The 27,467-nt window shown below is 37.6% G+C and overlaps 1 protein-coding gene and 1 long non-coding RNA gene across 2 annotated transcripts; one reads left to right on the top strand and one right to left on the bottom strand.

Moving 5' to 3' along the window:
• Positions 1 to 13,090: 13,090 nt before the first annotated feature.
• Positions 13,091 to 20,513, bottom strand: LOC137034898 (uncharacterized). Its single transcript, XR_010897006.1, has 3 exons — positions 20,166 to 20,513; positions 17,089 to 19,652; positions 13,091 to 16,643 (listed from the first exon to the last, which is right to left on the bottom strand). It is a non-coding gene; the product is annotated as an uncharacterized lncRNA (long non-coding RNA).
• A 4,590-nt stretch (positions 20,514 to 25,103) lies between these two features.
• ier5l (immediate early response 5-like) lies at positions 25,104 to 27,343 on the top strand. The gene has a single exon (XM_067407078.1). The coding sequence runs from the start codon at positions 25,246 to 25,248 to the stop codon at positions 26,152 to 26,154; it is 909 nt and encodes a 302-aa protein (XP_067263179.1). The 5' UTR covers positions 25,104 to 25,245; the 3' UTR covers positions 26,155 to 27,343.
• Positions 27,344 to 27,467: the final 124 nt, after the last annotated feature.

Raw genomic sequence — 27,467 nt, 5'->3', positions numbered from 1 at the left:
ACGTCGTCTCTTTTAGGGAAGACCTTGCATTTTGACAATGCCAGACCACATACTGTATCAGTTACAACATCATGGCTGTGTAGAAGAAGGATCCGGGTACTGAAATGGCCAGCCTGCAGTCCAGATCTTTCACCCATAGAAAACATTTGGCGCATCATAAAGAGGAAGATGCGACAAAGAAGACCTAAGACAGTTGAGGAACTAGAAGCCTGTATTAGACAAGAATGGGACAACATTCCTATTCCTAAACTTGAGCAACTTGTCTCCTCAGTCACCAGACGTTTGCAGACTGTTATAAAAAGAAGAGGGGATGCCACACAGTGGTAAACATGGCCTTGTCCCAACTTTTTTGAGATGTGTTGATGCCATGAAATTTAAAATCAACGTATTTTTCCCTTAAAATGGTACATTTTCTCAGTTTAAACATTTGATATGTCATCTATGTTGTATTCTGAATAAAATATTGAAATTTGAAACTTCCACATCATTGCATTCTGTTTGTACAATTTGTACAGTGTCCCAACTTTTTTGGAATCAGGTTTGTACATGTAGTAATGTGTAACTACGTCACCTTAAAATAATACTAATACTGCTCCATCAACACTGTCCCTCAAATAAGTGTGCAACTATATTGTACATTAAGTCAGTTAGATAAACAGCATCTAAAGTACTGAAGTATAATACTTGTCAATTAAACACACATCTTGCAGGTTACCCAGCAGTTTCTGGTTCTGTTTTCATTGTTGAAGGCAGTGTTGCAAGTAGCCATAGGCCTACAGCAGCCAGAGAGAGAGACTGCCAGAGGGGCCCCCAGGACCTAAAGCTTCTTAGACCCCACATTGGTACCCAGCCTTCATGCCTTGTAAACAGAATTGCAATTTCTTTCCATCTCCTGCCTAACACATTCTGCTACACCAAATATAGCCGCCTATTTCCAGCTCCCCAGCTCTAACGCGTATCCTCCCCCTCAGCTGTCTTGCAAAGGGGGCATCTAATCTGCTTTCTTCTTCACCACTCGTTTGCATTGTAAACCGATCCAAGAAAATATGAAGGCAGAGGGTGGAAGGTGCAAGGATGAGAGAAATAAGAGTGATAGATGGTATAAAAAAGAGAGTGAAAAGATAGAGAGTGAGGCCGAAAGAGAACAGGGGAGAGAAGAAGATGACCTAATTACAATTGCCCACAGTGTGAACCATCTCCCTTTGAAGAATATGAAAATTGCAAAGAGACAAGGAAAGCCAGACCAGCCATGATGTGCGAAACACACAGCAGAAGAGGAGAGCAGATTGAGCGTGCTTTGCTTTTGAAATCCTTATCACATTTACATCTACGTTTCAGACAAGTGCACCAGAGAAAATATTCTTGGTTGTTCCAATGATGTTTCATTCAATAGGTATAGCGGTCTCCTGAAAGCTTAAAAAGTCAGGATAACTCTGATGTAAATGCTCTATATTGCTTTGTTTTGTTCTTTTGAAGAAATTACTGCCTTTTTGCATAGACAGATCAAATGTATACTTGTCAAAATTCATGTTTTGTTTGGATGAGAGGTTTGAAAGTGAACAGTGATTCATGTGATTGTCATACTACACAGCTCCCCTCAGGTCACCAAGCAGTTGTTGTTGTTTTGAGAACTGAGAATTTGTCCTTTCAATTTATAAAATGCACACATCACAGATATGTAAACCAATTTTAACAATTAGTACCAAGATTTTATATTATATTAAATGGTTACTGAAATATTCTGAGATTGAACTTGTGAGTGCTGATTACTGATAGTACAGATTAGAATCATGCACACACTCAACTGTTCTCAAACAAATAGTCCTTGGTGACCAGATGGAGGTCTTTGTAATGACTGTATGTGATCAAATGCTGTGATATTGCCTCCACCAGACCAAATATGTAGACAGTATCTCCAACACAGTATCTCTAGAAATGCTTTCTTACGATACAAGCCCATAAAGTACATGCATGCTTTGATATATTATTTAGACAGATTTTCTAAAGCAGGCGAGAATAGAGAATTTGAGGTGAGAGAATGTGAATGAAAAAATATTAATTTTATATATAAAAAATTCATCTGTTTTTCTAACTCTTTGACCTAATTAGCAGCAAATTCTCCACAACATGTTAACGTTAATTATCACTTTACAATGACTCATAAAACTAATTAGCTACACCTTTGAGTAAGAGATGTGAATTTAGTCCAAACGCTCACGTCTTCTCAGAATAAGAATGAGTCATTTGAAACAGTGTTTTGTTTTTTGCTATTGTTGGTGAATCAGGATTCAAATTGAATGCAACATTAACGAAGCCACATGGTAAGGAAAATAAAGCAGCACAGAAAGGAAAAGTACATGCATACATTCACATTTGAATTGGATTTAAGGGGTCCACAAAATTAGGGACACATGAACAAATGTTCAACAAATGTATACTTCTCAAAAGCAAGAGAGGGTAATATTGCATATATACCGATCTTGCATACACACTATTACAAATCTAAAGTTTGGGGTCTGTACTATTTTTTAATGTTTTTGAAAGAAGCCTCTTATGCTCACTAAGGCTGCATTGATCAAAAAAACAGTAAAAATATTAATATTGTGAAATATTGTTAGATTTTAAAACAACCGTTTTATATTTTAACATATTTTAAATTGTAATTTATTACTGTGATGGCAAAGCGGAGACAATTTCTCATTATTATCAATGTTAAAAACTTCATGCTGCGTAAAGGGTTAGTTCACCCAAAAATGAAAATTCTGTCTTTAATTACTCACCCCCATGTCGTTCCACATCCGTAAGACCTTTGTTTATCTTCGGAACACAAATTAAGATGTTTTGATGAAATCCGATGGCTCAGTGAGGCCTGCATTCCCAGCAAGTTAATGTACACTTTCAAACTCCAAGAAAGGTATTAAAAACATGGTTCTACCCTTAATATTATAAAGCGATGAGAATACTTTTTATGCGCCAAAAAAACTAAATAACGACTTTTCAACAATATCCAGTGATGGCCAATTTCAAAACACTGCTTTGAATCTTTTGTTTCAATACAGTGTTTCGGATCGCGTGTCAAACTGCCAAACTACTGAAATCACGTGACTTTGGCGCTCCGAACAACAGATTCGAAACAAAAGATTTGAAGCATGTGACGAGCAGGGCGGGCGAGAGCCGTGAGGGAACGGCGCGAGGCCGGTGACGCGAGTGATAATGAGCGTCACCTGCGAGGCGTGCCGGCCTCGAGTCTCTCACGGAGGAGCTCCGGAGGCATAAAAGGAGGAGCGACTACAATGAAAGACGAGAGAGGACCAGGCCTGGACTTTATTTTATGTTTTGTTATGTTTGTGTGGCCGGCAGACGTACGCGAGGGTCTGCCGGCATTACTTTCGTTTTGTTTGTTTATTTTATATTAAAGTTTGGTTGAATGTTCGCCGGTTCCCGCCTCCTTCTTCCCATATCTACTAACCTCGTTACAAAGCAGTGTTTTGAAATCGCCCATCACTAGATATTGTTGAAAAGTCGTTATTTTGTTTTTTTTTACACACAAAAAGTATTCTCGTCACTTTATAATATTAAGGTAGTACCACTGTACTCACATTAACTGTTTTAAATATGTTTTTAGTACCTTTTGAAGTGTAAATTAATTTGCTGGCATAGAGGCCTCAGTGAGCCGTCGGATTTCATCGTTTTTTACATACGGGTGTAGAACGACATGAGGGTGAATAATAAATGACATAATTTTAATTTTTGGGTGAACCTTTATTATTTTTGTGGGAATCATGATACTTTTTCCAGATTTGTTTATGAATATAAGTTCAAAAGAACAGCATTTATTTAAAAAAAAATCTTTTGCAACTGTCACTTTTGATCAGTTTAATCCTTGCTTAATATAAGAAATAATTTATAAAAAAAAAAAAATGTACTAACCCCAAACTTTTGAACAGTATGTATTTTAGATCAAAGTCAAATTACAATCCTTCCTCATAGTCAGTATGAGCTGTATTGCTACTCAACTGAACCAGGGAGACAAATGATTTGTGTGCTTTGCCAGACAGTGCTATTTAATTATTAGGTTGCGCAATGCCAGTCGCTTTGTTGCTTTTTGTTCTAAGAAATTAGAACAAAAAAATAATTTAAACTTTAAGTAAAAGACGCCACCATACCCTGTATTTTAAAATCATTTAAAATATGATTTAAAACAATTATGAATCAAGATGTTCAACCTGGCATACATCACACAACGATGGTGAAACATTATCACCACGACACATAACAGAAAGGGAACATTGACAACACTGCAAAGTGTAGTAAACAAATAGTAAAAATAGTGGTGATTTGCATGATTTAGTCATGCCATGGTGCATGCTGGTCCAGCAATGAGGTATATTTACATATATGAGGTACAAAGGTAATAATGAATTTAGAAAACATCCTCCAAACACTTGAAAACCTTGACACACATATTTTCTTCATCCTCACCTCTGGACCTTACCCACCCTTTGCACTGCATAACTCCATGTGCCATCTGTGACTTTCAGCACTATACACAGACACAGCAAGTAATATTCACCCACTACTGAATTCCCAATTGAAGCAGTTTAGTATGGCTTCAATAATGTATACATGAAATGTTGCTCTTGACCCAGCCATCTTCAGTCCTTATATACAGAGATCTCTTTGCTAGACTTCATAAGATTCCTGAGAGGTTAAGCTTTTAACACAACATTTAAAGTGGCTTTATGATATTTAAATGTAGGTCAGTGTACTAAATAGATGGTATAGAGGAAATCTCTAAGGGCGTTTCCCACCAATTGCTGGCCATTGGCTGTTCATTTTCTTTTTCTGCATAGACTGGCCCACATTTTAATGGAAAAAGCATCAGATTGATTGTCGTTCTCTGTGCCATTCAAGGCACTGAGATGCAGATAAAAACAACGTAGTATTATAATGTTGATTCATCCCAACTAGACAGGTCTGGGAGGAGGCAAATGAAATATTTAATGTGTTCTCTTCAACTTGACTGCATCTGTGCTGAGAGGCTGAAAATATCCAACTGGCTTATGTAAGAGCCTGTAGCAACTGTAAAAAGGGAGAAGAATGGAGAGATAGAGGGTGACAGAGAGAGAACGAGGGAGGGAGGGAGGGAGAGAGTGTCCCCGCTCTGCAACAGCAGTCTTATCAGGTTAACGCCTCCCGTTCTATTTCCTGCTCTCTCGCTACCGCTGGAGATTCACGGGTGATTCGTGCCCAGCTGGACGAGTTGTCTCTTCAGCCAAAGGCAGAGAAAAAGAACAAATAAGAGAAAGAAATCATTATATGGCAGAACTAGTAAACAAGATATGTTTTAGGTCTGAATAGCATATAGCCCAAGAGTTATTACTAAGTATTTTTTCAATGATAAAAGAGACAAATATGAAAAATGTGCATCATGATGATAATGAATAGATTTAAATTGAAACATACTGATGAAAATATGATGAGAAAAAAGTACCACAGGATATTAATAATTCAATGTTTGATTTTTGGACGAAGAAAAACTAAAGCCTCAAGAATTCACAACATGGTGTACTCAATGGTATTTTTCACAAGTTTTTCACAAGTTGACACGTTTAAAAGTTTGGGGTCAGCAAGATTTCTTTTAAATAAATTAAACAATTATTTTTATTCAGTAAGGATGCATTTAATTGGTCAAAAGAGACAGTAAAGACTCTTACATCAAAAAAAAAAAATCTTGAAATAATGCATCACGTTTTCCACAAAAATATTAAGCAGCACAACCGTTTTTGACATTGATAATAATACGAAATGTTACTTGAGCACCAAATCAGCATATTAGAATGATTTCTGAAGGATCCCGTGACACCGAAGACTGGAGGAATGGCTGCTGAAAATTAAGCATTGCCATCACAGAAATAAATACATTTAAAAAAAAAAAAAAAAAAAAAATACTATAATAGAAAACAGTTATTTACATGTGTAATATACTGTTTTTACTATTTTTGTTTAAATAAATGCAGTGACAATAAGAAACTTCTTCTAAAAACATTAAAAAATCTTACTGACCTCAAACTTTTGAAAAGTAGTGCAAATATTGACTAAATGTAAAGTACATTTTCATCAAAACACAAAAACTTTAAAAAAGGAACAGTGCCTATGGGCTGGTCTGGTACCGCCCTACCAAGTCCCATACTAATATAGAACAGGAGAAAGACCAGGGGCCGTGTTCACATTTTATCTTGCTACTACGAGTTCTCCTAAATGGTAGTAAAAGTTCTTAGTTAAGAGTTTTCTCTTAAAACCTATTCACAAATCTGCTGAGATAAACTTTTACTAAGGAATAGACAGAAGTCTTAAGCTAAGAGTAAGGGTGGGGTTGACCTCATTGCAATGGATGATGTCAACACGCTTACTAACTATGCCCACAGTGATTGGCTGATGGGAGAGGAGTCTCTGTCAGCGATTCAATCATAGAAAAATTGTAGAATGATATCATATTGCCTTATTCAAATAAAGGTTTTAAAATACAAATGTTGCCATATTCAAATAAAGGTTTTAAAATGTAGGCTGTCACTAAAAAAAAAATATATGTTCAGCATTGTCAGCCTCTTATATGTCTGTTTCTCGAGAGATTGCAGAAAATGATGACAAATGATGTTTTATAAACAAAGTTTGGGAGGAGCCCCTTCAAACGGTCTATCTAATCAGCTGGAGAGGAGGTATATACAGTACACAGAGGAGAGACGACTCACCTATAGTTACCGCAACAGTTTTCCGTTCTCTGCCACCCCGTTCCTCTCACTCTCGGCTGGGGATACTGGGTGAACTCTGGGATTGGGCTCAATTCCAGCTCAGAGCCCTCGATCTACTAATCTATCAATCAAATTATGTATTGCATTAATGAAGAAAAGGCTCTATCGCTTATTGCCTCAATGCTGTAGTGTCTTTGGGTGGATTGCTGAGGCGGATTGGCAGCAATGGCCATAAGGACTGTTTGTGATTTGGTCTTAGTGATTTAGGAGACCTCTTGACTATTCCTAACGTTTCACAGATTTGGGAGCTAGTTTTAGTGCTAAAATGCTCTTAGAGCAAAACTTTAGGAGGCCTAAAATTAGGACTGACACGCCCATTATTAAGAGTTTCTCCTAAATCGGCAAGTTAGGAGCTACTTTTAGCCTTAAGATGTTTTGTGAATACGGCCCCAGAAGTGTATTTAGATCAGAAGCTCATCTATGTCTCATTTCACAAGCTACTAAGAAGTTTTTAATCAAGACATCACCTGAAGTTCTCAACAGGTTCTGCTGCATGACTGTTCAATTTCTCTTATAATTATCCATTCAAAATGAGAAAAAGGTAGTCCAGGTCAGAATGGATGTTTCTTAGTGGAAATTATACTACAGATCAGTGTTCTCCAATGAATTGTGATTAGGCCTGAGATTAAAAACAGAGAATGAGCGTGGGCCGAATGAATTAAATGGAAATTAAAGTAGGAGACTATGTACACTAGGGTTAAGGGTTAGCTGAAATTTTATTAATTCGAATTTTGAACATATATATTCTGATTTAGATGAATAACTATTTGATAATGGGTCTTTCAGAAAATGCCAGCATTTGTCAGTGTAACTGGTGTTTTGTCTGGGCACAGTTGGAGGGGTGGAGTGCTGGGGTTTACATGTAGGAGGATAGTAAACATATTTTATCACTCACTGAAGCTCACAGGCTGTAAATCAGGATCTGTGCTGTATCGCTCCTCATCTCTGGCTTGTAAAATGGATTAATGAGACCCTGCCCCTTCTTATGAGTGCAACACAAACACACACTGACATGTACCTTGTGTGAAACAGACAAGCCATTTCCTCAGTAAATTGTACCTCTCAGTAAATCATTATTTTATAATTGCTTTGGCTTTGTCAACTGCGGTTAGTAGGTGGTCACCATGATTTCACCAAGTAAGACATGTTCCTGGATCAACATATTTTGTTCATCCTGGAAAACATTCCTGACTGAAAATTTTGTCCTGATCCTATACCTAACCCTTCCCATAACCTATCCCTAAAATAGGTGAACAACACTGATGTAGAAGCACCTAACCCTGGTTGTAAGCCTAAACTTGACATAAACTGTAAACTTCAAATCTGATTAGTTGATGGGAATGTTGTTCCAGGATCAACAAAGATGTTAATCCAGGAACATGTTTTACTTAGTGAAATCACGTTTACCGTTAGCAGGTAAACATTAAGATGCAAATAGGCACTCTGCTAAAGCTTTGCTAAATGTAAAAAATGTTAGAAAAACATTTCTCCATCCATCCAAGTAACCTCAACAGACAACTGTGCATTACAAAGTTCAAATGAGGACAATATTTTGTAGCCCATGGTTAAGATAAATAAATTATTTATAAAAAAAAAAAAAAAAGTATTTATATTGCACAAATAATAATTTAAAAAAAAAAAATAGACAGACAGACACGTTTTTCACTTTATGGTTGAATTCTCAGAAACCAACACAGAGACTCATGTGTGTTACTTCTGTACTCACACAGTGTTTATGTCAGTCATATCATAAAGGAGCAGAAGCCCAGTCATTCTGTGTACTGTGCCTGCACTGCATTCAATCAGACTAGATACACATTTCAACATATTTGCCTGCTGGAGTGTTCAAAAGACTATGACCCTACAAACATGCAGATTATTAACACTATAGTTTCAACATACATAGATGAGTTATATATTTGTAAAGCGAAAATAAATAAAAAAAGATGATATTTGTTTGCTATTTGTTCAGTTTAGAAGAAAATTTCAAGACTGTTTAAATGTCATTTTTACAGTAGGAGGCAAAACTAATCAAACCTCATACAAAGCAGTTTGTCAACATGCGTTTGTGTGTGCAGTCACTGTTTAAAACACACCATCATCAATCTGCCACTGGAGGCACCAAAGTCACTGCATCTAGAGTGTGTAAACACCTGACACGTCCCTGAACACATTCACACACACAGAAACATGTACATACAGATGACTGTCAGAAAAGCAAAAAACAGAACAAAAAAGAAGAACAAAAAAAGCAGTAGAGGATGTCAATATAAAAAAGAACACGGACAGCTGATTGATTTACTTCATTAACTAAGATCAGATAGGAATCTCTCAGTAATAAGTGGCACTCACGGGCCACTGTATTGCTAGTACTGGGTTGGACCCCCTTTTGCCTTCAGAACTACCTTAATTCTTTGTGGCATTCAACAAAGTGCTGGAATAATTCCTCAGAGATTTTGGTCCATTTTGAAATGATAGCATCATGCAGTTGCTGCAGATTTGTCGGATGCACATCCATGATGTGAATCTCCCGTTCCACCACATTCCAAAGGTGCTGTATTGGTTTGAGATTTTGTGACTGTGGAGGCAATTTGAGTATAGTGAACACATTTTGATGTTCAAGAAACCAGTTTGAGATGATTTGAGCTTTGTGACATGGCATGTTGTCCTGTTGAAAGTAGCCACCAGAAGATGAGTAAGAGTACAAGTCAGGATGGATTCAAGCTTTCATGTTGTTTACACCAAATTCTGACCCTATACCATCTGAATGTTGCAGCAGAAATTGAGACTCAAACCAGGCAATGATTTCCAGTTTTCTACAGCCAAATTGTGATGGCTAGATGACTGGGTCAGAGCATCTCCAAAACTGCAGCTCTTGTGGGGTGTTCCCGGTCTGCAGTGGTCAGTATCTATTAAAAGTGGTCCAAGGAAGAAGTAATGGTGAACCGGCGACAGGGTCATGGGCAGCCAAGGCTCATTGATGCACATAGGAAGCGAAGGCTGGCCCGTGTGGTCCGATCCAACAGACAAGCTACTGTAGCTCAAATTGCACAAGAAGTTAATGCTGGTTCCGATAGAAAGGTGTCAGAATACACAGTGTATCACAGTTTGTTACATATAAGGGCTGCATAGCTGCAGACCAGTCAGGGTGCCCATGCTGATTCCTGTCCACCGCCGAAAGCAGTGGAAGAAGGTGGCCTGGTCTGACGAATCACGTTTTCTTTTACATCACGTGGATGGCTGGGTGCATGTCTTACTTACCTGGGGAACACATGGCACCAGGATGTACTTTGGGAAGAAGGCAAGCCAGCAGAGGCAGTGTGATTTTTTTTTTTTTGGGCAATGTTCTGCTGGGAAACCTTGGGTCCTGCATCCATGTGGATATTACTTAGACATGTACCACCTACCTAAGCATTGTTACAGACCATGTACACCCTTTCATGGAAACGGTATTACCTGCTCTTTCAGCAGGATAATGCGCCCTGCCACAAAGCAAAAATTGGTTCAGGAATGGTTTGAGGAGCACAACAGTGAGTTTGATGTGTTGATTTGGCCTCCAAATTCCCCAGATCTCAATCCAATCGAGCATCTGTGGGATGTGCTGAACAAACATGTCTGATCCATGGAGGCTCCACCTCGCAACTTACAGGACTTGGTGCCAGATACCACAGCACACCTTCAGGGGTCTAGTTGAGTCCATGCCTTGACGGGTCAGGGTTGTTTTGGCAGCAAAAATGGGACCAACACAATATTAGGAAAGTGGTCATAATGTTATGCCTAATCGGTGTATATAACAATGGCTGTCCGCTATTGTATTTAGATGCTCTGATGCTGTCAGTTGGCAAAAAACATCCTCTAAGGCCACACCTACCGAATCTAACAAGAAAACTGAGACCTATACCATGTGTCATACAATGAGGTATCCTGGGGAAGTCTTTGTCTTCTAAGAGAATAGTGGGATAGAGTGACCAGTAGGGCCCCGGGCTACGTGAGGGTGTGGCAGAGCTCAGGAAACAATGCTGGTAGTTGTTGGTCAGGTACTGCAACCAAAAACAAAACACTGGATCTTTCTGAGTACAGGTCAAATGTGCTATAATGTAAATGCCTTTAAACCAACAAAGCAACAATTTACAATGTTACAAAAGATTTTCACAATATTTTAAAGAAATGCTGTTCTTCTGAACAATGTATTCATCAAAGCCTTTTTCAACATTGATAATAATAACAAATGTTTCTTGAGCTGCAAATCAGCATATTAGAATGATTTCTGAAGGATTCTGTGACACTGAAGACTGATCAGCTATCAAGACTAAATCTTTAAATGTATTAAAATAGAAAAGTTATTTTAAATTGTAATGATATTTCACAACAGTACTGTTTTTACTGTATTTTTGATCAAATAAATGCAGCCTTATGTGCATAAAATACTTTTTTTTTTTCAAAAACATTTAAAAAAAGTAACAATTTTTTGAAAGGTAGTGTAAAAATAAATGTAGCATCATATGTATGACACAAGTTTTGAATCTGGCTTGAAATATTTCCTGTCCTCTCCCCACTGTTCTCTGAAAAACATGACAATTGAGACTATGGCTGCATCCAAAATCGCACAACTTTCCTACTATATAGTAGGCAAAAAACAGTAGGTCACAAATGAAGTCAGAATTCACAGTACTCATAAAAGTGTAGTCCCTGGATGACCTCCTACTATGGCGAGATTCTGAAGTGTGCATACGATGAACACTTTACAACCCATGAGGCCACAGTAGAGGATTTATGAATGACAGTGAAGCAACGCAACTGACGCTGGTCACATGTTAATGACAATGAGGTGAATGTAGTATGCCCATTATATTACAAACATTCATAATATATAAAACATACATTTTTAGCGGTTGTGGAGTATTCAAAAGAAGTACCTACTCAAGAGAGTATCTATAGAGTAAAAATATATAAATTATGTGGTGGAAAAAAATTTCAAATTCTGTTAATTATTTTGCCAAATTCACTTTTGTGAAACTGTATATTATACTTTTGGAGATATCTTGGAAATTGAAAAAATGTAAAAGATATCAAAGCCACATGTTTAAAAACACTGTAAAGAAGGAGACAGATGAGGGATAACAAGCTAGAGCAGAGTCCTTGAGTCCGTTGCTGGATCCGTCAAGGGCTTGCTCATACCTGTATCATCTTCAGTCCCTGCTGCACACCTGGCCAGGCCTCCCTTTTAGGTGTCTCCCAGACATGACACAGCATGCTTATGTGTGTGTGTGTGTGTGTGTGTGTATATATTAGACAGAGAGAGTGGGAGGTCTTCAAGTAATGTGCTAATTTCTTTTAAAGGGACTTTCCCACTACATTATTCCAGTGTCTTATTAATAGACATAAAGCACCAGAAAAACTACAATGACTTTAAACACTTAAAAAAAGTTTGTAATACAATATTAAAAACTGAGCTTTTCAACAGCTGGCTTTGAAAGGTTTTCTGATACTGAGATACTAAAAACTAAGCGTTGCTTAGTAGTGTAGCTATTCTCTGAGAAAGTAATTAAAACAAGCAGAAGCCTTCTGACAATTTGAGAGTCAAGCTGGACCTCTAGTGTTTCTCACAAAAAACAAGAGTAAAGTTTTTCTCTCTCCCCCTTTCTCATTCTCTCTCTGTCTCCACTGAAGCCCCTCCTGGTGGGAGGGATAACCCCCCCGTGTCAAACTTCAAAGAAGAGACTGAGCTCCTCTTGCATTCATCTCAGTCTACCAGCTTAACCACCGAGTTCAAACAGCTCACCCACACCCTGTGAGCTGAGGACTGGAGGAGCTGCACACACAGCACAGAGACAGACACAAGCAGATACATGCATACAAAAGGCACAAACACACAAACTTACATGCACAAACTTGCACAGAGCTTCATAATAATGTTCTTCTGAGACTTTTCTGAATGCAGTCTTTCAAAACTTTCTCCTGAAATTGCTCTGGAAAACTTCATGGTAGCAATTTTCATTCTTCGGCATATCCAAGACGGACTCTGCTGTTTGACCTAATTTTCAAATGGACTATTGCAGTTTAAAATAACCTCCTTTCTATTTTACCATATTTTAAAATGTAATTTATTGCTGTGATGGCAAAGCAGATTTTTCAGCATCGTTACTCCAGTCTTCAGTGTCACATGATCCTTCAGAAATCATTCTAATATGCTGATTCGCTGCTCAAGAAACTTTTCTTATTATTATCAATGCTGCTTAATATTTTTGTGGAAACCGTGATTTGTGGAAAAAGTGCCAGTTATGGTAGTAAAATACTGGAACAATATAAAACAATATGGCTTCTGATTTATCAATTCAACATTTCAGTCATGCTCAAATCAACAATATAGTCACAGTTATGGTGCGTATGCAGCACTCATAGTGTATCATTGTTTTTTTATTATTATTATTATTATTATTATGCAAACAAAGAATGTGAAACTATATACATGTCATAAATAATAAATGACCAAGGTAAACAAACATACATAACAACAACAACAAACATGATCATTCCGCCCCTGTGTATATATGTGTGTGTGTGTGTGTGTGTGTGTCATTGTTTTTATTGCATAGCAACGTTATGTCAGGGACTATATCTTCTAGCAGAAGGATGTTACTTAAAGGAATAGTTTTGTTTACTCACCCTGATGACTTTCTTTCTTCTGCAAACTAAAACACAAGACGTCTTGAACAATGTTTCAACTGTTTTTGTCCAAAAAACAAACAAACAAAAACACACTGGACCCCCTAAGCTTTCAAAAATCCTTTGTTCCACAAAACTAAAAATATGATTAGGATGAGTAAATGAGGACAGAATTTAATATTTTGGGTGAACTATGCTTTTAAGAATTCACTTAATGAACTAATATTTAACAAATATTGTATTCTTAACAATTTTAATATGTAGGAAGAATGCTTTGTGTCATATATTTTATACAAGTAACATACAGAGTATATTATTTGTGGTGAAACATTTCATGCTTCAAATATTCAAACAGGCTTTTATTCAAAAAAAGAGACAGACAGCAGCTCTAATATAGCACAATTTTGATTGTCTGCCCTCATATGAGAATAAGAGCGCTTACTAGTGCTACATTAAGTGCTGACTTCAGTGGAGTACTTACTCTCTGCCCTAGATTCAGGCAACCCACACTAGAGCTCTATATACAGTCACCAGCTCTGAGCAAATTGCTTTAGATATTGACACTGAAAAAAAAGGTGAATGACATTTAATTTCGGCAGTCATTTATGATAAAAACTGTGCTTCACCTGAATGAGCATTAGTGACTTTGTATCAATGCACGCAAAATTTCCCATGAGGTCTGGGGTCTTCAGTTCAGTTTGTCAAATATGTTTACAACAGCAATTTTTTTTTCTCTCAAATGAGGCTTTATTTAGATGTGGATCAGTCAGAAGGCCTAAAGGGGTGGTTGTTAAAAGTATAAAGCAAAAAATGAAATGTGTTTCATGTATCGCATAGGCTTGCACTCTTCACAGAACCGAACGAGGCACACATTATTAACAAGAACTTTGCAAACTCAGGGAGATTTTCTCTAGGAGACTTGGAAAGTACCCGCACCCTCCCTTTTCTCCCCCTCTTCTTCGTGAGAGAGAGCATGTGTGTTCGATTAACATTTGCCGGAGTATTTGTTTATGGAGTGCTCTCTCTCTCGCTATGGCCCCACCCCTGGAATTCCGGGTGTTCCATATTTCCCGAACATGGTTCAGGAATTCTTTGACCTGATTCCACCAACTCCAAGACCACATCTCTCTTTTTTCTCCATTTTAAAGTGCAGAAATTTAACTCTATAAATGAGATGTTAAATTTACAACATGTAGCATTTCTGCTAACAAAGAGAAGAATCCAAATTTACAAAACTATCTGCAGAGGGAAAAAAAGTCTGAAACACAACTATGTGTCTGCTTTTGACCCCCCCTCCCCTCTCTTTCTTTCCGTCTTCCTCTCTCTACTTCTCTCAGCAGACAAACATGTCTCGTTAATCCTCTTGGCTTTCAAAACTATGAACAGGAAATGCTTCTTTTGCACTGGACACATCGCCGACTTTTAACATTTCGGTCATCTCTCAAATACTGGCCTAAAACCATTCATTTATTTCTATATAAATCGATTTTAAACCACTCTTCATGTTTAAAAAAGAACCTGCTGACATGTGGATAAAGCTACTGTTATAAAACAAAATGAAAAATGGGAAAAGGCTGTTTATATCTCTTAGATGTCATTGTTTCTTCCTGCTTTTTAAAGGAGTCACGGCTAGACAAATCAAATATTTCTTGAGCTTCTGACATATCATTGTGCTATAAAAATATTGTGTACGTTTCAGAACTCAAAACTTCCTCATTAGTCCAAAAACAGCTTTTATTGAAACCAAGCTCTGAAAACGACTTGTTTCGGATTTTGTCACATGATGTATGATGTAATAGTGTGATGAAAGACCACCTCTGCAGAATCAAATTAACGCCTACTTCTACATTAGTGAGATGAGATGGAGAGAAGAGATATACAATCACTAGACTAAAAATAACATTACCTTCCAAAGGATCCTAATGTTAGGAAAGTGGTTATTTATGTCTCGCAGTCTCAGCATCATTTGTTTGTTCGGTACACTTCACTGTGGATTCTTTTGGAAATCACGAATTTTGGCACAGGCTTTGCAAACAGATTTTTACTGTAAGATATGGACACGACAGTAATGCCACAACACGTAAGGCTCAATTCTAATGCCTAAACTGTAATCAGTGATTTCTGATATGTAATGATTCATGTACAGTCAGATGTTCTTTGTCTCAAAATTGTTTATTGCGGATTATGTGTCAGTAAATCAAGCCAGCAACTAAACGATCAACTTCACATTGTTTCTCTTAGTAGCATGAAAATAAATTATTTAAATTGTGATTAAATTATATACAGAAAGCGGTCAAAAAACGCTCGCTTTATAACCGCTGGAGCTGTTAATCACACTCTCGCCAAAACTCCCGTTACAATCAATGACACTCTCTACACTCATATTTACATCTTTTGAACTCTTAGTTATAATGAAAGTGTCATATTCATGAGAGAGCAGAAATTGAGCTGCATTGACAAGATCGCTGCATTCATGCGCTCAACAGACATGACTGTCATCTGCTATAATGCTCATCACTGCAACCTTTCATGTGATGGGAGTAGATCGAAATATAATGCTATAATCAACACTTTTCATGATTAGTTAATCTCGACAGCTGTAATAGTAAAACTGCAGTAAAACATTTCTAGGGAGTCACATTTAATACTTGTTTTACATGCAAAGATGTTAGCCAATCAACATTTCGGTCCTCTCTCAAATGCTGGCCTAAAACTGATGAGGGACATTAATTGGAGTCAAGGCTATTTTTTAAAAATTAATTACATTTAAAAAGAGTCAAAAAAATAAATCATTTCAATGTAAGGAAGGTCAAATAAACAGTTCAAGATGTCTAAAATTAGATCATTTCACATTCAACCAATTGTTGCCTATACAAACATTCTCTCATTCCCCCTCCCTCGCGTTCTGTAAGGTAACAGCCGTATAATACTGACCAGGAGAGTGACAGAGTGGACACCAGTAGAGGGAGTGTATGAAGAGTGGACTGCACATGTAACTAACCCATACGCCACTTCCTGAGAAGAGTTTCCGCGGTACAGAGACACTCCCTACAGCGGCACATAATGCATCCAGCAGCAACCAACACTGCAGGTTTCTGAAGGAGAGCAGGCCACTTGTTTTGCGTTCCAAACACACTGCTGTACGTCTGAGCTTGTTTGTGTAGCCTATATGTGTAAGAAGACACAAAAAACATATGAGAAACAAAGGAAAATCCACCCACACACTGCAAAAATGTTTACTAATATATAAAACACATGCAAATTTTTAATTATCATGCAAGATGAATATTGCTCATAACATTATCAGACTGTGAAATTATGTATTCTCATATCACACTGTATATGATACAAATACAAGTATTTAAAAAACAGCATAAATTGCTAAATGCAATTTCTAATACACATTATTCTATGTTAATTACCCATTTATTTCTATATAATCGATTTTAAAACACTTTTTATGTTTAATAAAGAACCTTCATAAATGAACTGCTTTATAAAAGAAAAATTCTGTTTATAACTGCTGTTCGTTTGAGCATGTCATTATTGGCAGAGCTGATTTGATGCTCGCATTTTCAGGGGAAGTTGTTAGTTCTAATATTTCACTCACACACATACATACACAGCGGTCTAAGCACTTCAAGGAGAAATGGGCCCTCTGCAGGAGAGCATTAGTAGGCGAACCTCGAAATCAACGCGAAGTGTCACCACCATGCATTGGATTCATGACGCACATAAGCTGAAGGATAAAAATAGGGCACAAGCTACACTCTTGAGAATGCCCATGTACCTGACACTTACACGGGCGCTCACATTTCTGTGGAAACGGACTGATACGAATTTCAGTTTGGAGAAAGAAAAACATTTGCTGTGAATTCGCTCATTCCTATGCTTCTAAAGTAGTGCGTGCTGCAGGCACAACCTCTGTCTTCCGCTGTCACCCTGCAGCGCGCACACGTGGGCGAGCCCGCGCAAGCTCTGTTGAGCTGGAGGGAGGAGTAGGCACGCAAGTAAAACATGCATCCTGACATGTGGAACATTTAACTTGTGTGTCGCTACCGCACTATAGAACGTAATTTATTAAGGACTATATATTTTATAAAATATTTAAGAGACATTTTCACGATATGTTTGCTCGTCGGTCGTTTAAGAAACATTTGCGTCCTGTTAACTGTTACATGTAAACATTAAACGTTAGTATGAAACATTTTAAATAGCCTACTTAAAGTATATATGCTTTTGTCTTGTTCGCTTGCTTATTTAAAAGTATAATTTTGGTTGAATTCCACGTGAATGCGCAAAGGTTTACCTATGGTGCGTGCGCGCGCACCTCGATGTCCATTTCCACCTAGAAGCCATCAAAAATGCACCCCCCTTCGACTGAAGAGGGTAGTGAGGAGAATAATTTCTGGCACTGTGAGCAGCGGCACAAAACTACAGCCGCGTTTAAAATAATCTCATTTTAAATGAAACCAGATGATAGCCTACCTAAAGTAAAAAATACTACAAAGTCTATGTGCATTTTTAAAATCCTTAGGGTCATTATTTGTACTTCGGTCTGAACCAAGGCTGTCATTCATGTTGAAATCAATGAAATTGATTAGCAGATCAAGGACAGAGCCGAAGAAAAACCCTATTCTAGCCTTTAAGATTGGTAAGGTTGTTGTTTTTCTCGGTGTACATGGTCTTCTGAGTTTCTAAATTCTGAAATAAAGGCTACAGATCTTGGACTTAATGAGATTTATCCAACTTTTGAGAATATATTATTAGAGGAAATGTACATTTTGCAGGTATTCCTGCTCCTGAAATGACAGCTCTGAAAATAATCATAGGCTATTGATGACTTCTGCTCATTTTTCTATTTTATTCAGTTAAGTTTTGATTAATTCGGTATGTGTTAGACAGATGTTTTAATCTGATACATAATCATGTATAATTCGATGCATATAATCTGATACATAATAATCAAGAGTAACTTCAAACAACTAAAGAAGAAAGTACACACACATCATGTTGTTAGAAGAAACCACTTTACAACACACTTCATATCTAGGTTATAGGCCTACTAGTAAAATACTACTAAACTGACTTAAAATTAAAATGTAATGAAATAAAAATATATTTTTAGGATAGCCAGGACAGCAATAACATGCGTTCTTTACAAAAAAAACAAAAAAATACGAGCAAAAACCTAAATACCCCGTGTATGTGTATGTATTTGTGCTGTGTTGGAGATAAAAAGAGCGAGAAAAAGAGTTTGTGTGTGTGTGTGTGTGTGTGTACCTGTGTGAGGGAGAGATACAGCTCCCTCTTTCTTTCATTCTCTGTATCTCTCCAGTTCCCCTTCCCCACCCCCTCACCCCCATCCCTTTGGTGAACACACCCTCAGTCCGTGGCATGCAGATGAGTCTCAACAGGTTACAGGAAGCTGAAATTCCAGAAGAGCTAGAAAGGCTCAGACAGGAGAGGCTGTTCAAGTGAGTTCATTTGTCACATATGACATCAACGCACAAACATTTCTTAAGAAAGTCGTTGATTCTACCAAAAAAAAAAGAGAGAAAGAGAGAGAGAGAGAGAGAACTTGCTACACCTCAAGCAGGGCTCTTTATTTTTAATTAAGTAGATCATTAAAGGTGTTCTGTGTATTTATTGCCACATATGAGAATAGTATTAGCCAGCCTCAGTAGAGGAGCATTTCAAACCAGCTTATTTCACAATTATTCAATGCTTTCAACTCTGTATTTAGGTTATGTATAGTCTATATAAATGGCGTTAGTTTATCTAGGTTAGTGAAAATAAAACCACATATGGGTTTATCCTGCCTTATATATCACATATGTTCATATTACCACATTTTCTTGCAGAACTAATGCAAATAGAAATTGTCCGACAGACTTTGGAGGAAAGCAGGCTACTTTCCGACCGTTCACTCAGCTTGCTTTACGGGAATAGAAACATGCGGGGAGATACAATCATTACCATGGAAACCAATCTTGCCTGAGGAGGATGGGGATGGGGAGGTCAGGACAAGTGGTTGCCTTGGAAACCGCACACATCGCTCACGCTCAGAGCCCTCCCTTAGCGGGCTGACGTATTGCAAAGGGGGTCGACGACTTTAATTGGCCGAAATTCAGCCTCTGGGCTTGACACCTCCCTCCCAACACAGTTCGTGCTCTTAAAGGGGAAATAAAATACAATTTGTGAACCCGGGCTAAAAATACTTCAGCAAAGGATAAGTCAAAATGTTACATGGATATAGGGTATGCTATGCAGTGTTATATGGTAAAATGTCGCTGACTTCTGCTAGACGTTACAAGAAAAAAAAATGGAAACTGAATTGCGCAACAGCCAAACGCAGAAGGGACAGCTTGTGTTTAGTAGCAGGCTATAATTCTGCAGCTAGCGCAATAAAAACTTAAAGACTAAGTGTTTGTCTTAAAAAAAAACTCTATCCCACAAGAATGTAAGCTGCAGAATACTTTCTTATTAAAAACAATCATCAATAGGCTAATAATCCAACTTGCAAATAGATTAACGTTTTGTTTATTTGTCAAAGACTTGAACCGTCACTAGCCTAAAAGCGCACGTGAAAACCTGGCCAAATGTAACAAAGCAACAACACACTTAACTCTTTTTCGTATGATAAAACATAATGTTCAAAAGTATCCACAGACAGAAACATCTTACCGTGCAAAGCACCATCGCGTCATACCGCGTCAAGTTTAATCTACCACACTTCGATTAAGAAAAATATGTCACAGATCAATGGACTTGCCTCGTGGGTTATTCATTTATGCCTTTTGAGATGTGTCTGAATATACTTTTACCTCAGCAGTTTTGTCTGTTACGCTATAGTAGCCTACTGTTGACAAAAGGATGTCTACTACAAACTAGAACGTATGGTGGCGTCCGACCCTGGGAAATTGCAACTTGCGATTTATGTTAAGTTGATTACTTTGCCTTTAAGTTCACAAGGCATCCATCTGCCAAGCGGGGAAAGCTCCGCCCTGATATTTCACCCACTGGTCCTCCTGCCACCGGAATGCCCGCGAGTGTCCTGAGCAACGCAAATCACACTTCAAATCCCACAATGCTCCTCCTTTGATAAAAGTACTTCAGTGACGCCTCAAGACCGGGGAATGTAGTTTTTACTCACTTTAATTTAGATTGACGGTAATTAAAAATATATATTTTTAAATTCTGATTTTTGTTATTTGACTAAGCAGAAAAGAACAACAACAACAAAAATGCCATAGGTGAGCAATGATTTGAAGAATTAGAGTAAGTGGCTTATGTCAATAGCCTATTAAAGTGTCTCATGGCAAAGTAATTGGCAATTTAAATAGCAAAAACCTTTTTAAAACATAAAATTGGCATTCAAATGCAAACCTTCATAGTAAAAGACAAAAAATTTGATTTTATTAAAATTGAAGCTATTATCCATGCATGACATTCTAGAAAGTTATTAAAAATCAGTATTATTTTCAAATACAATGTTGTTGCACGAGCGTGTTTTTGTAATCTTTTTTTTAACCCTACTGAAGGATGTTATTGAGCAATCATCTTCTTCTTACCTCAACTAACAAGAAAATAGTAAATCCCATTTTTTTCTATGAGGCGTTTAGAAGAGAATTAATTTTCTTTCTGATGATGGAAGTTTATAGCCACTGACCTCTATCACAACTGGACAGATAGCATTGACTGATGATTCAATGTCGCTGGAGTAGGCCAGTGTTTATGCTTTTTCTGTTTACCATGAGGACATAAGAGAACATGTGTTGTAAATAAATGTTTTTATGTCACTGTAAAAGAGAGTTACAAGACTCGCACAGCAGAGCTCTTCAGCGCTATATTCTTCTCATGTTCACCCATATTTTCTGGTGTTCTGACGATAGATGAAAGAATGTAAATCTTGATCTGAAGTCTTTCAAGCAACTGTTTATGTTTGGCCAAGATAGTTTGGTGCTTCCAAATGTTGTTTATCTTTGGTCATTTTTAATCATTTTAAGCATTTTTATATAAATCCAAAAATGTTCTCATGACCTTTCATATATGTTAGTATTTGTAATATATGTATTATACTATCTCTCAGTTTGCCCAATAGCCAGTTGCAGTATTTTATTTACTATTCAATTATTAATTTAATATTTAATGGTTATGAAATATTAAGTTAAAGATTTTAATCAAAATAATCTGTGAATACATCACAATCTTTAGTTCTTGTAATGGCTATTTCATGAGAAGGATAAGAATTTATTCTATTCGAGCAGGAATATAGAGCAACTTTGTATTTGAAAAATAAAAACTAAAGACAACATATAACATGTCTAACTTTTGCTTATCTCACATATGATATGATCTATGCACAAACATGTTTTACTAAAAACATATATATAAAAAAAACACAAATACATTTAAATTTCAAATTATAATGAAACCTAAATGGATTGATCTTGAAATCTCCATTCATTATCCAACGAGAGTTTTATAGGGCCATTTACACCACAATCACTGAAAGTGACACCCTTACCCCACCCGATTGAAACAAAATGTTTGCTTTGAAAAAAAAAATGTGAGAATGCCTAGAAACTTGTAGTTGAAAAAAATCTGTAAATGTTGGTGTGCTAATTCCCCATGATGAAGTGCTATTTTCAGATCAAATTTATTGAAACTGCCTCCAACATAATGTCAGCATATCATTCTACCTGGATGGATGGATGGAGGGATGGAGGGATGAATGGATGGATGAAAGGATGGATAGATAGATAAATAGATAGAATGGCACATACAAGGTTGTAAACATTTGCTTAGACTCGCCACTTCTGAAGATTCTGTTATGATAGGGAAAATATAAAATAATGACATTAAAAGAGAGGTGAAGCATCTTATTCCAGCTCTATGTTAAGAGGCCCATTAGACAAAATTAGCCTGCATTAAGACTAATAGTCTGCACACACTAAATATCTGTGTAGAGTTTTGATGTTTTAAACATCCTTTGGCATAATTGGAAAGAGTCAGGATAAAATGCTGTTCTTTCAAAGGTAGAAAGTCTGCTTATTTGTAAAGTATTAAAATCACATTGGGTTAATGTGAGGTACTACTCTGCTTGGACACCATAAGACACTGAGGAAAACTGGCTTCATATATACTGTAAAAAATGGTGGGTTAAATATGGACAAACCCAGTGTTTGGGTTGTTTTGACCAACCTGCTGGACAGTTTTATTTTATTTAGTTGACTTAAATACAACTACCCAACAGGTTGGGTCAAAACAACCCGATTGCTAGGTTTGTCTATTTTAACCCAACTTGGATTCTTTTTAACCCAGCATTTTTAGATTGTATCCACCAAAAATTACCTTGATATAAGATGATTAAAAGTAATTACAAAAATGAAATGTTAGTTGGAGAAACAGACTATCATTTCTTTAAAGATGCCACTTGGTTTGATATTTTGTTTTCTAATGCAGTGACATTCATACATTTCAAATGTGTCTTAAGTGTCCAAATAGTAATATGGAGTGGATGGATGCATTGCTGCACAAAGTGTTGCGTGAAAGGACAAAATTGATGCAGCACTGGCAGATTTATTAGGCAGTCAGAATAAAGTTTCTTCTGAATATGTCTGCAGTCTTGGTCTAAAGCAACTATCTGCATTAGTGCAATATATCTTATTCTTTAGGGCTGCATTACTGCATTAAATTAGTTAGAGCTCATTTTCTAAATCTTTTCAGTAAACTATTACATTCCTTTACCTTTTCTGAAAATAATGTCGCATTACAAAACCCACAACTAAACTGTGCTCTAAACCTGCAGATTAGCACTTCTTATCCTTATGAAGATTCCATCAGATAGACTTTTATATTTCTCTTATTATACGATTAGAAGTTATAAGCTTCATCTTAAATTGTAAAACAGCTTAATTGTCAGTGTCTTTATGTTTTTCATATTTCATTCGGTCTTTAATACATGATTGTAGTACTCTTATAATCATTTATGTTTGTAGTGAGTGTTGGTGACTCTACTTGTTTATTGATTTTTTGAAGATTTGGGTGTTTCTGATTTTAGGCATTGTTAAGATGCAGAGCTGTAAAATCTGAGGTTGTGTTTGAGTGTGCGTGTGCGTGTGCGTGTGTGTGTGTGTGCGTGTGCGTGTGTGTGTGTGTGCGTGAGAGAGAGAGAGAGAGAGAGAGAGAGAGAGAGACACTACTGTAATCTATCACACCAGTAGGAAGAATGTACAGCAATTTGGGAATGCAGCAAATGTTTGACATGCACAGAAGCAAATCTGATTTTTGGAAAATTTAACAACTTGTTTTTGTTTTGTTTTTTTCCACATTGTGCAGGTGCAGAGTGAATTACTAGAGAGGGGTCATTCAGATGTATTCTTCTAGAATATTATTGAGTTAAAGGTGAAAAGTTTGTGTTGAAATAATCTATAAAGATGGTGAAATGATATGACACAGTCCTTTGAGGAAGTTTTTAGAATATGTTCTGTCCTGAAGCCCAGTATGCAGTTTAACGTCATTGGCGAACCTTGGGGTGAATGAACATCTATCTTACAGACCAAAGGGCAAATTAATATCTGTTAATACATCTATGCTGAAATAAATACTCCAGAGCAAACTTTATTCATCATCTGTTTTGACTCTGACATCTCGGACATCCAAATTATATCAGTATTGTCCACAGTGTTCTTGCATTTCTGAACTGTATGTATAAATGAACCGTAACATATTCTAAAGTAAATAGTTTGCCTTGAATTATTTGTCTTTCTCAATTAATACTTTAAAAACAATAACTGTTTTCTAAAAACATAATATTGAATTCACACTGTTTGTAGCTATTACCTTATCTGCATTATTTGAGATTCTTGATATTCTACATCATTGGCATTTCAGACAACTGCAGCATTGTCTTGCCTATATTCTTGTTGTGCATATTAGGAAAAAAAAAAACATAATAGCCTATAATGTAGTTTAAGAGTAATGTATATGTAATGTATACTTAATAGCTTAAATTACATAGATTATTACTGCTGTGTTTGAGTCTGAATCCTCCATTACATTAATATTTTCCCATTTACCTATAATCCATATGAAATAAAAATAAATTATATAGATAGATTTAATTTTATTTATTATGATATTTACGATCAATAGTTTAACGTTTCATATGCTTGTATGAGTTGGAAATGGGTATAATGTTCTTAAAATATAGATTGCAACAACAAAACAAAACAAAAATCAGTAAAACAGTCAGTTATAATGACTATTAAAACGGCGAGGGGTGTTAACTAATACAGAGTGCTTTGGTACTTATTAAAAAATATTTTGTGTCACATCCTTCAAGTAGAGTCTCTCCGGCACACATGACAAGAGCACACACTCAGATGTACAATGCGCCTCATGAGAACATTCCAGTTTGGTAAAGTCAGTTTGGAATTTGAATAGCACAGAAGAACCGCCTCTCTGTGATTGGACGAGATCGAAACCTCTGGGTGGAATTCGCTTGTCACTCAACGATATTCTCGGCCCCTGATTGGCCGAAGGTAAAGTGGGCGTAAAGTTCTTCGCCATATATATACTATGGCAGCAAGCGCAGGCTAATGATTGCCTACGCTCACACGTTGAGGCAGAAACGACCACGTTCAATGTTTCTCCACAGAGCTGACTTAAGCCTTCGTCCCCGTGCGAAATATCGTGATTCTGACTAAAAGAAAGTTTGTTTCCTTCGTCGGAGCGGTGGGAAAACATCACGACCCCGACCATGATCAACACCATGGAGTGTGCGGTGGATGCACAAAGTCTCATTTCGATATCTTTACGGAAAATCCACAACTCCCGTACGCAGAGAGGGGGAATCAAGCTGCACAAAAACCTGCTGGTCTCCTACGTACTGAGGAACGCCAGGCAAGTCTACATGAACGAGAAGTACGCCGAGATCTACAGGATGCAGCAGTACGAGGAGGTGATGACCGTCTGCAACGAGATCCAGGAGCTGAACCCGCTCGATTTGATGGAGGACTGCGAGGAGCAGACGGGGGACTGCTGCGGCAGCGCGAACGAGTCGGCGAGCCTCTGCGGCGCGCTCTTACCCGTCAGTCACCAGGCTCCTTCGGTGCAGCACATCCAGCCCAGCAGCGCCTGCTCGGTGCCCCTGGCTCTCCAAAACGAAGAGGTCTGCAAAGCTCCGGATCCCTCGTTCTACCGCAGCTGCTGCGCGGAAGCCTACCCCGTGTCCAACTGTGACTTTTCGCCGGTAAACAACATGCACTGCAACAAAACTACAGTGCTCGATTTGGACACGCATGTCGTTACCACAGTGGAGAACGGGTATTTGCACCAGGACTGCTGCGCTTCGCTCCAACAGTGCTGCCAGGGCGCACAGAGCCCAGCCAAGAAACGCAAGCTTGACTTTGGTTACTACGTGTCCGAGATCGAGGAGGTACCGGATTTTACGCCGTGCAAAAGAGCGAAATTCGAGGACTCTTCATACGTGAGCACGGAGCATTTGGACACGTCGAACATTTCCAACCTCATCTCGATCTTCGGCTCGGGGTTTACGGGACTGGTGAGCAGACAAGCGGACTTGGAGCAAGCCTTAAACGGACAGTTCTGTAGCAAACAAGCCCTGGCGAGTTTAGGGGCTTGGACGAGAGCTATTGTAGCCTTTTGACTCTGTGGTTAATGCGAATACAGATACTTTATGAAATTGTACAAAGTCTAAGACAAATTGACTTTTATTTTTGCAGCAAAGTTATTTAAGCGTTTTTTATTTGGTTTGTTTTTAGTTTCGTTTCAGTGGGGGAGGCGGACAGTGGTTGTAGCCTACCACTTGTGATGTATCCTTTAAAACAAATGTCGATATTACAACAAACGTTTTAATACGAAGTTGAATTTCGTTGCCTTAAACCCAACGCAGACTGCTAGCTATGGCCACAAACATGGAAAGTCTCTGAATGTTTCGCTCGTGGATTGTTTCTCTTTTCTCTCCCCTTCCCAGGAACTTTCACAAAGATGTATTGTAAAATAACATTACTAGTCATGTAATGTTGGCTGCAAACGGAGAAGCCTACCCACTGCACGCTTATTTCTCACAGACACAATACACTTTAAGCAGTCGTGTCATATTTTGTAACATTTTAACGTCTTAACGACTACCAGTAGAACAGGCTACTACAACAAGACTACATCTGAGCTAGTGTTGTTGTTGTTAACGTAGAGCTACAGGAAGAGGACTGGCTTAAACAGACTACATTCTGTAATATCATACAAGGCAATCAAGTAGGCTAATGAAGGTGCAATATTTGAACCCCCTCCCTGTCTGAGTTTGTTGTTTTCTGTATTATGAATTGTGCTGTTGAAAGTGGCGAGGACTGGTGCGTTTTGTTGACTGCACTGACCTACAGCTCCAGTTCCTCTGAGTGTGTTTGTAGTTCGCCTATGCCAGTCACCTCATCAACACTGAAAGTTGGGGCCATTAATTAACACTACAACTCCCATAATGCACGCCGTGATTTAATCTGCCACCAGGTATTTTTGTTGACTGTCCAGTCTCCAGCATTAACCATTTCCCGCCCCCTTGCTCTCAGAAAAAGTTAAAGCCTTCACAGTAATTCATGATGCCAGCATTTGCTTGGTTTTGTGGGTTTGATTTTATTTTCTACAAACTTAGACCTTTTGTTCTAAAAAGGCAATCTCATAAATTAGCCATACGTCCTCACATTATATAAGCACTATGTGTACTGAATTAAAGACGTTTTCAGACGTATTCTCCATATTTTGTTGGTATTCTTGTATTTTTGTGCATATTAAATTGTATATCACCGGGTAAAACTGTTTTAGAAAGTATTTGTTTAAAATTTATAACCTTAATAAAAAATGAAACTTACTTTGCATTGCCTCTCTTTTTTTTTTTGATGAACCAAGAGTGTCAATTACAGCTACACTCAAATTTAGGCCTCAACTGGTGATAGTGAGCAATAGAGA

The sequence above is a fragment of the Chanodichthys erythropterus genome, chromosome 13 (assembly GCF_024489055.1).
Source record: "Chanodichthys erythropterus isolate Z2021 chromosome 13, ASM2448905v1, whole genome shotgun sequence".
NCBI classification, from domain to species: domain Eukaryota; kingdom Metazoa; phylum Chordata; class Actinopteri; order Cypriniformes; family Xenocyprididae; genus Chanodichthys; species Chanodichthys erythropterus.
Note: the sequence above shows the minus strand (reverse complement) of the source record. Positions and strands in the feature narration are given on the sequence as shown.

What these genes read in the sequence shown, in the direction of transcription:
- ier5l (XM_067407078.1), top strand. Translation starts at nt 25,246, where the DNA reads ATGATCAACACCATGGAGTGTGCGGTGGATGCACAAAGTCTCATTTCG.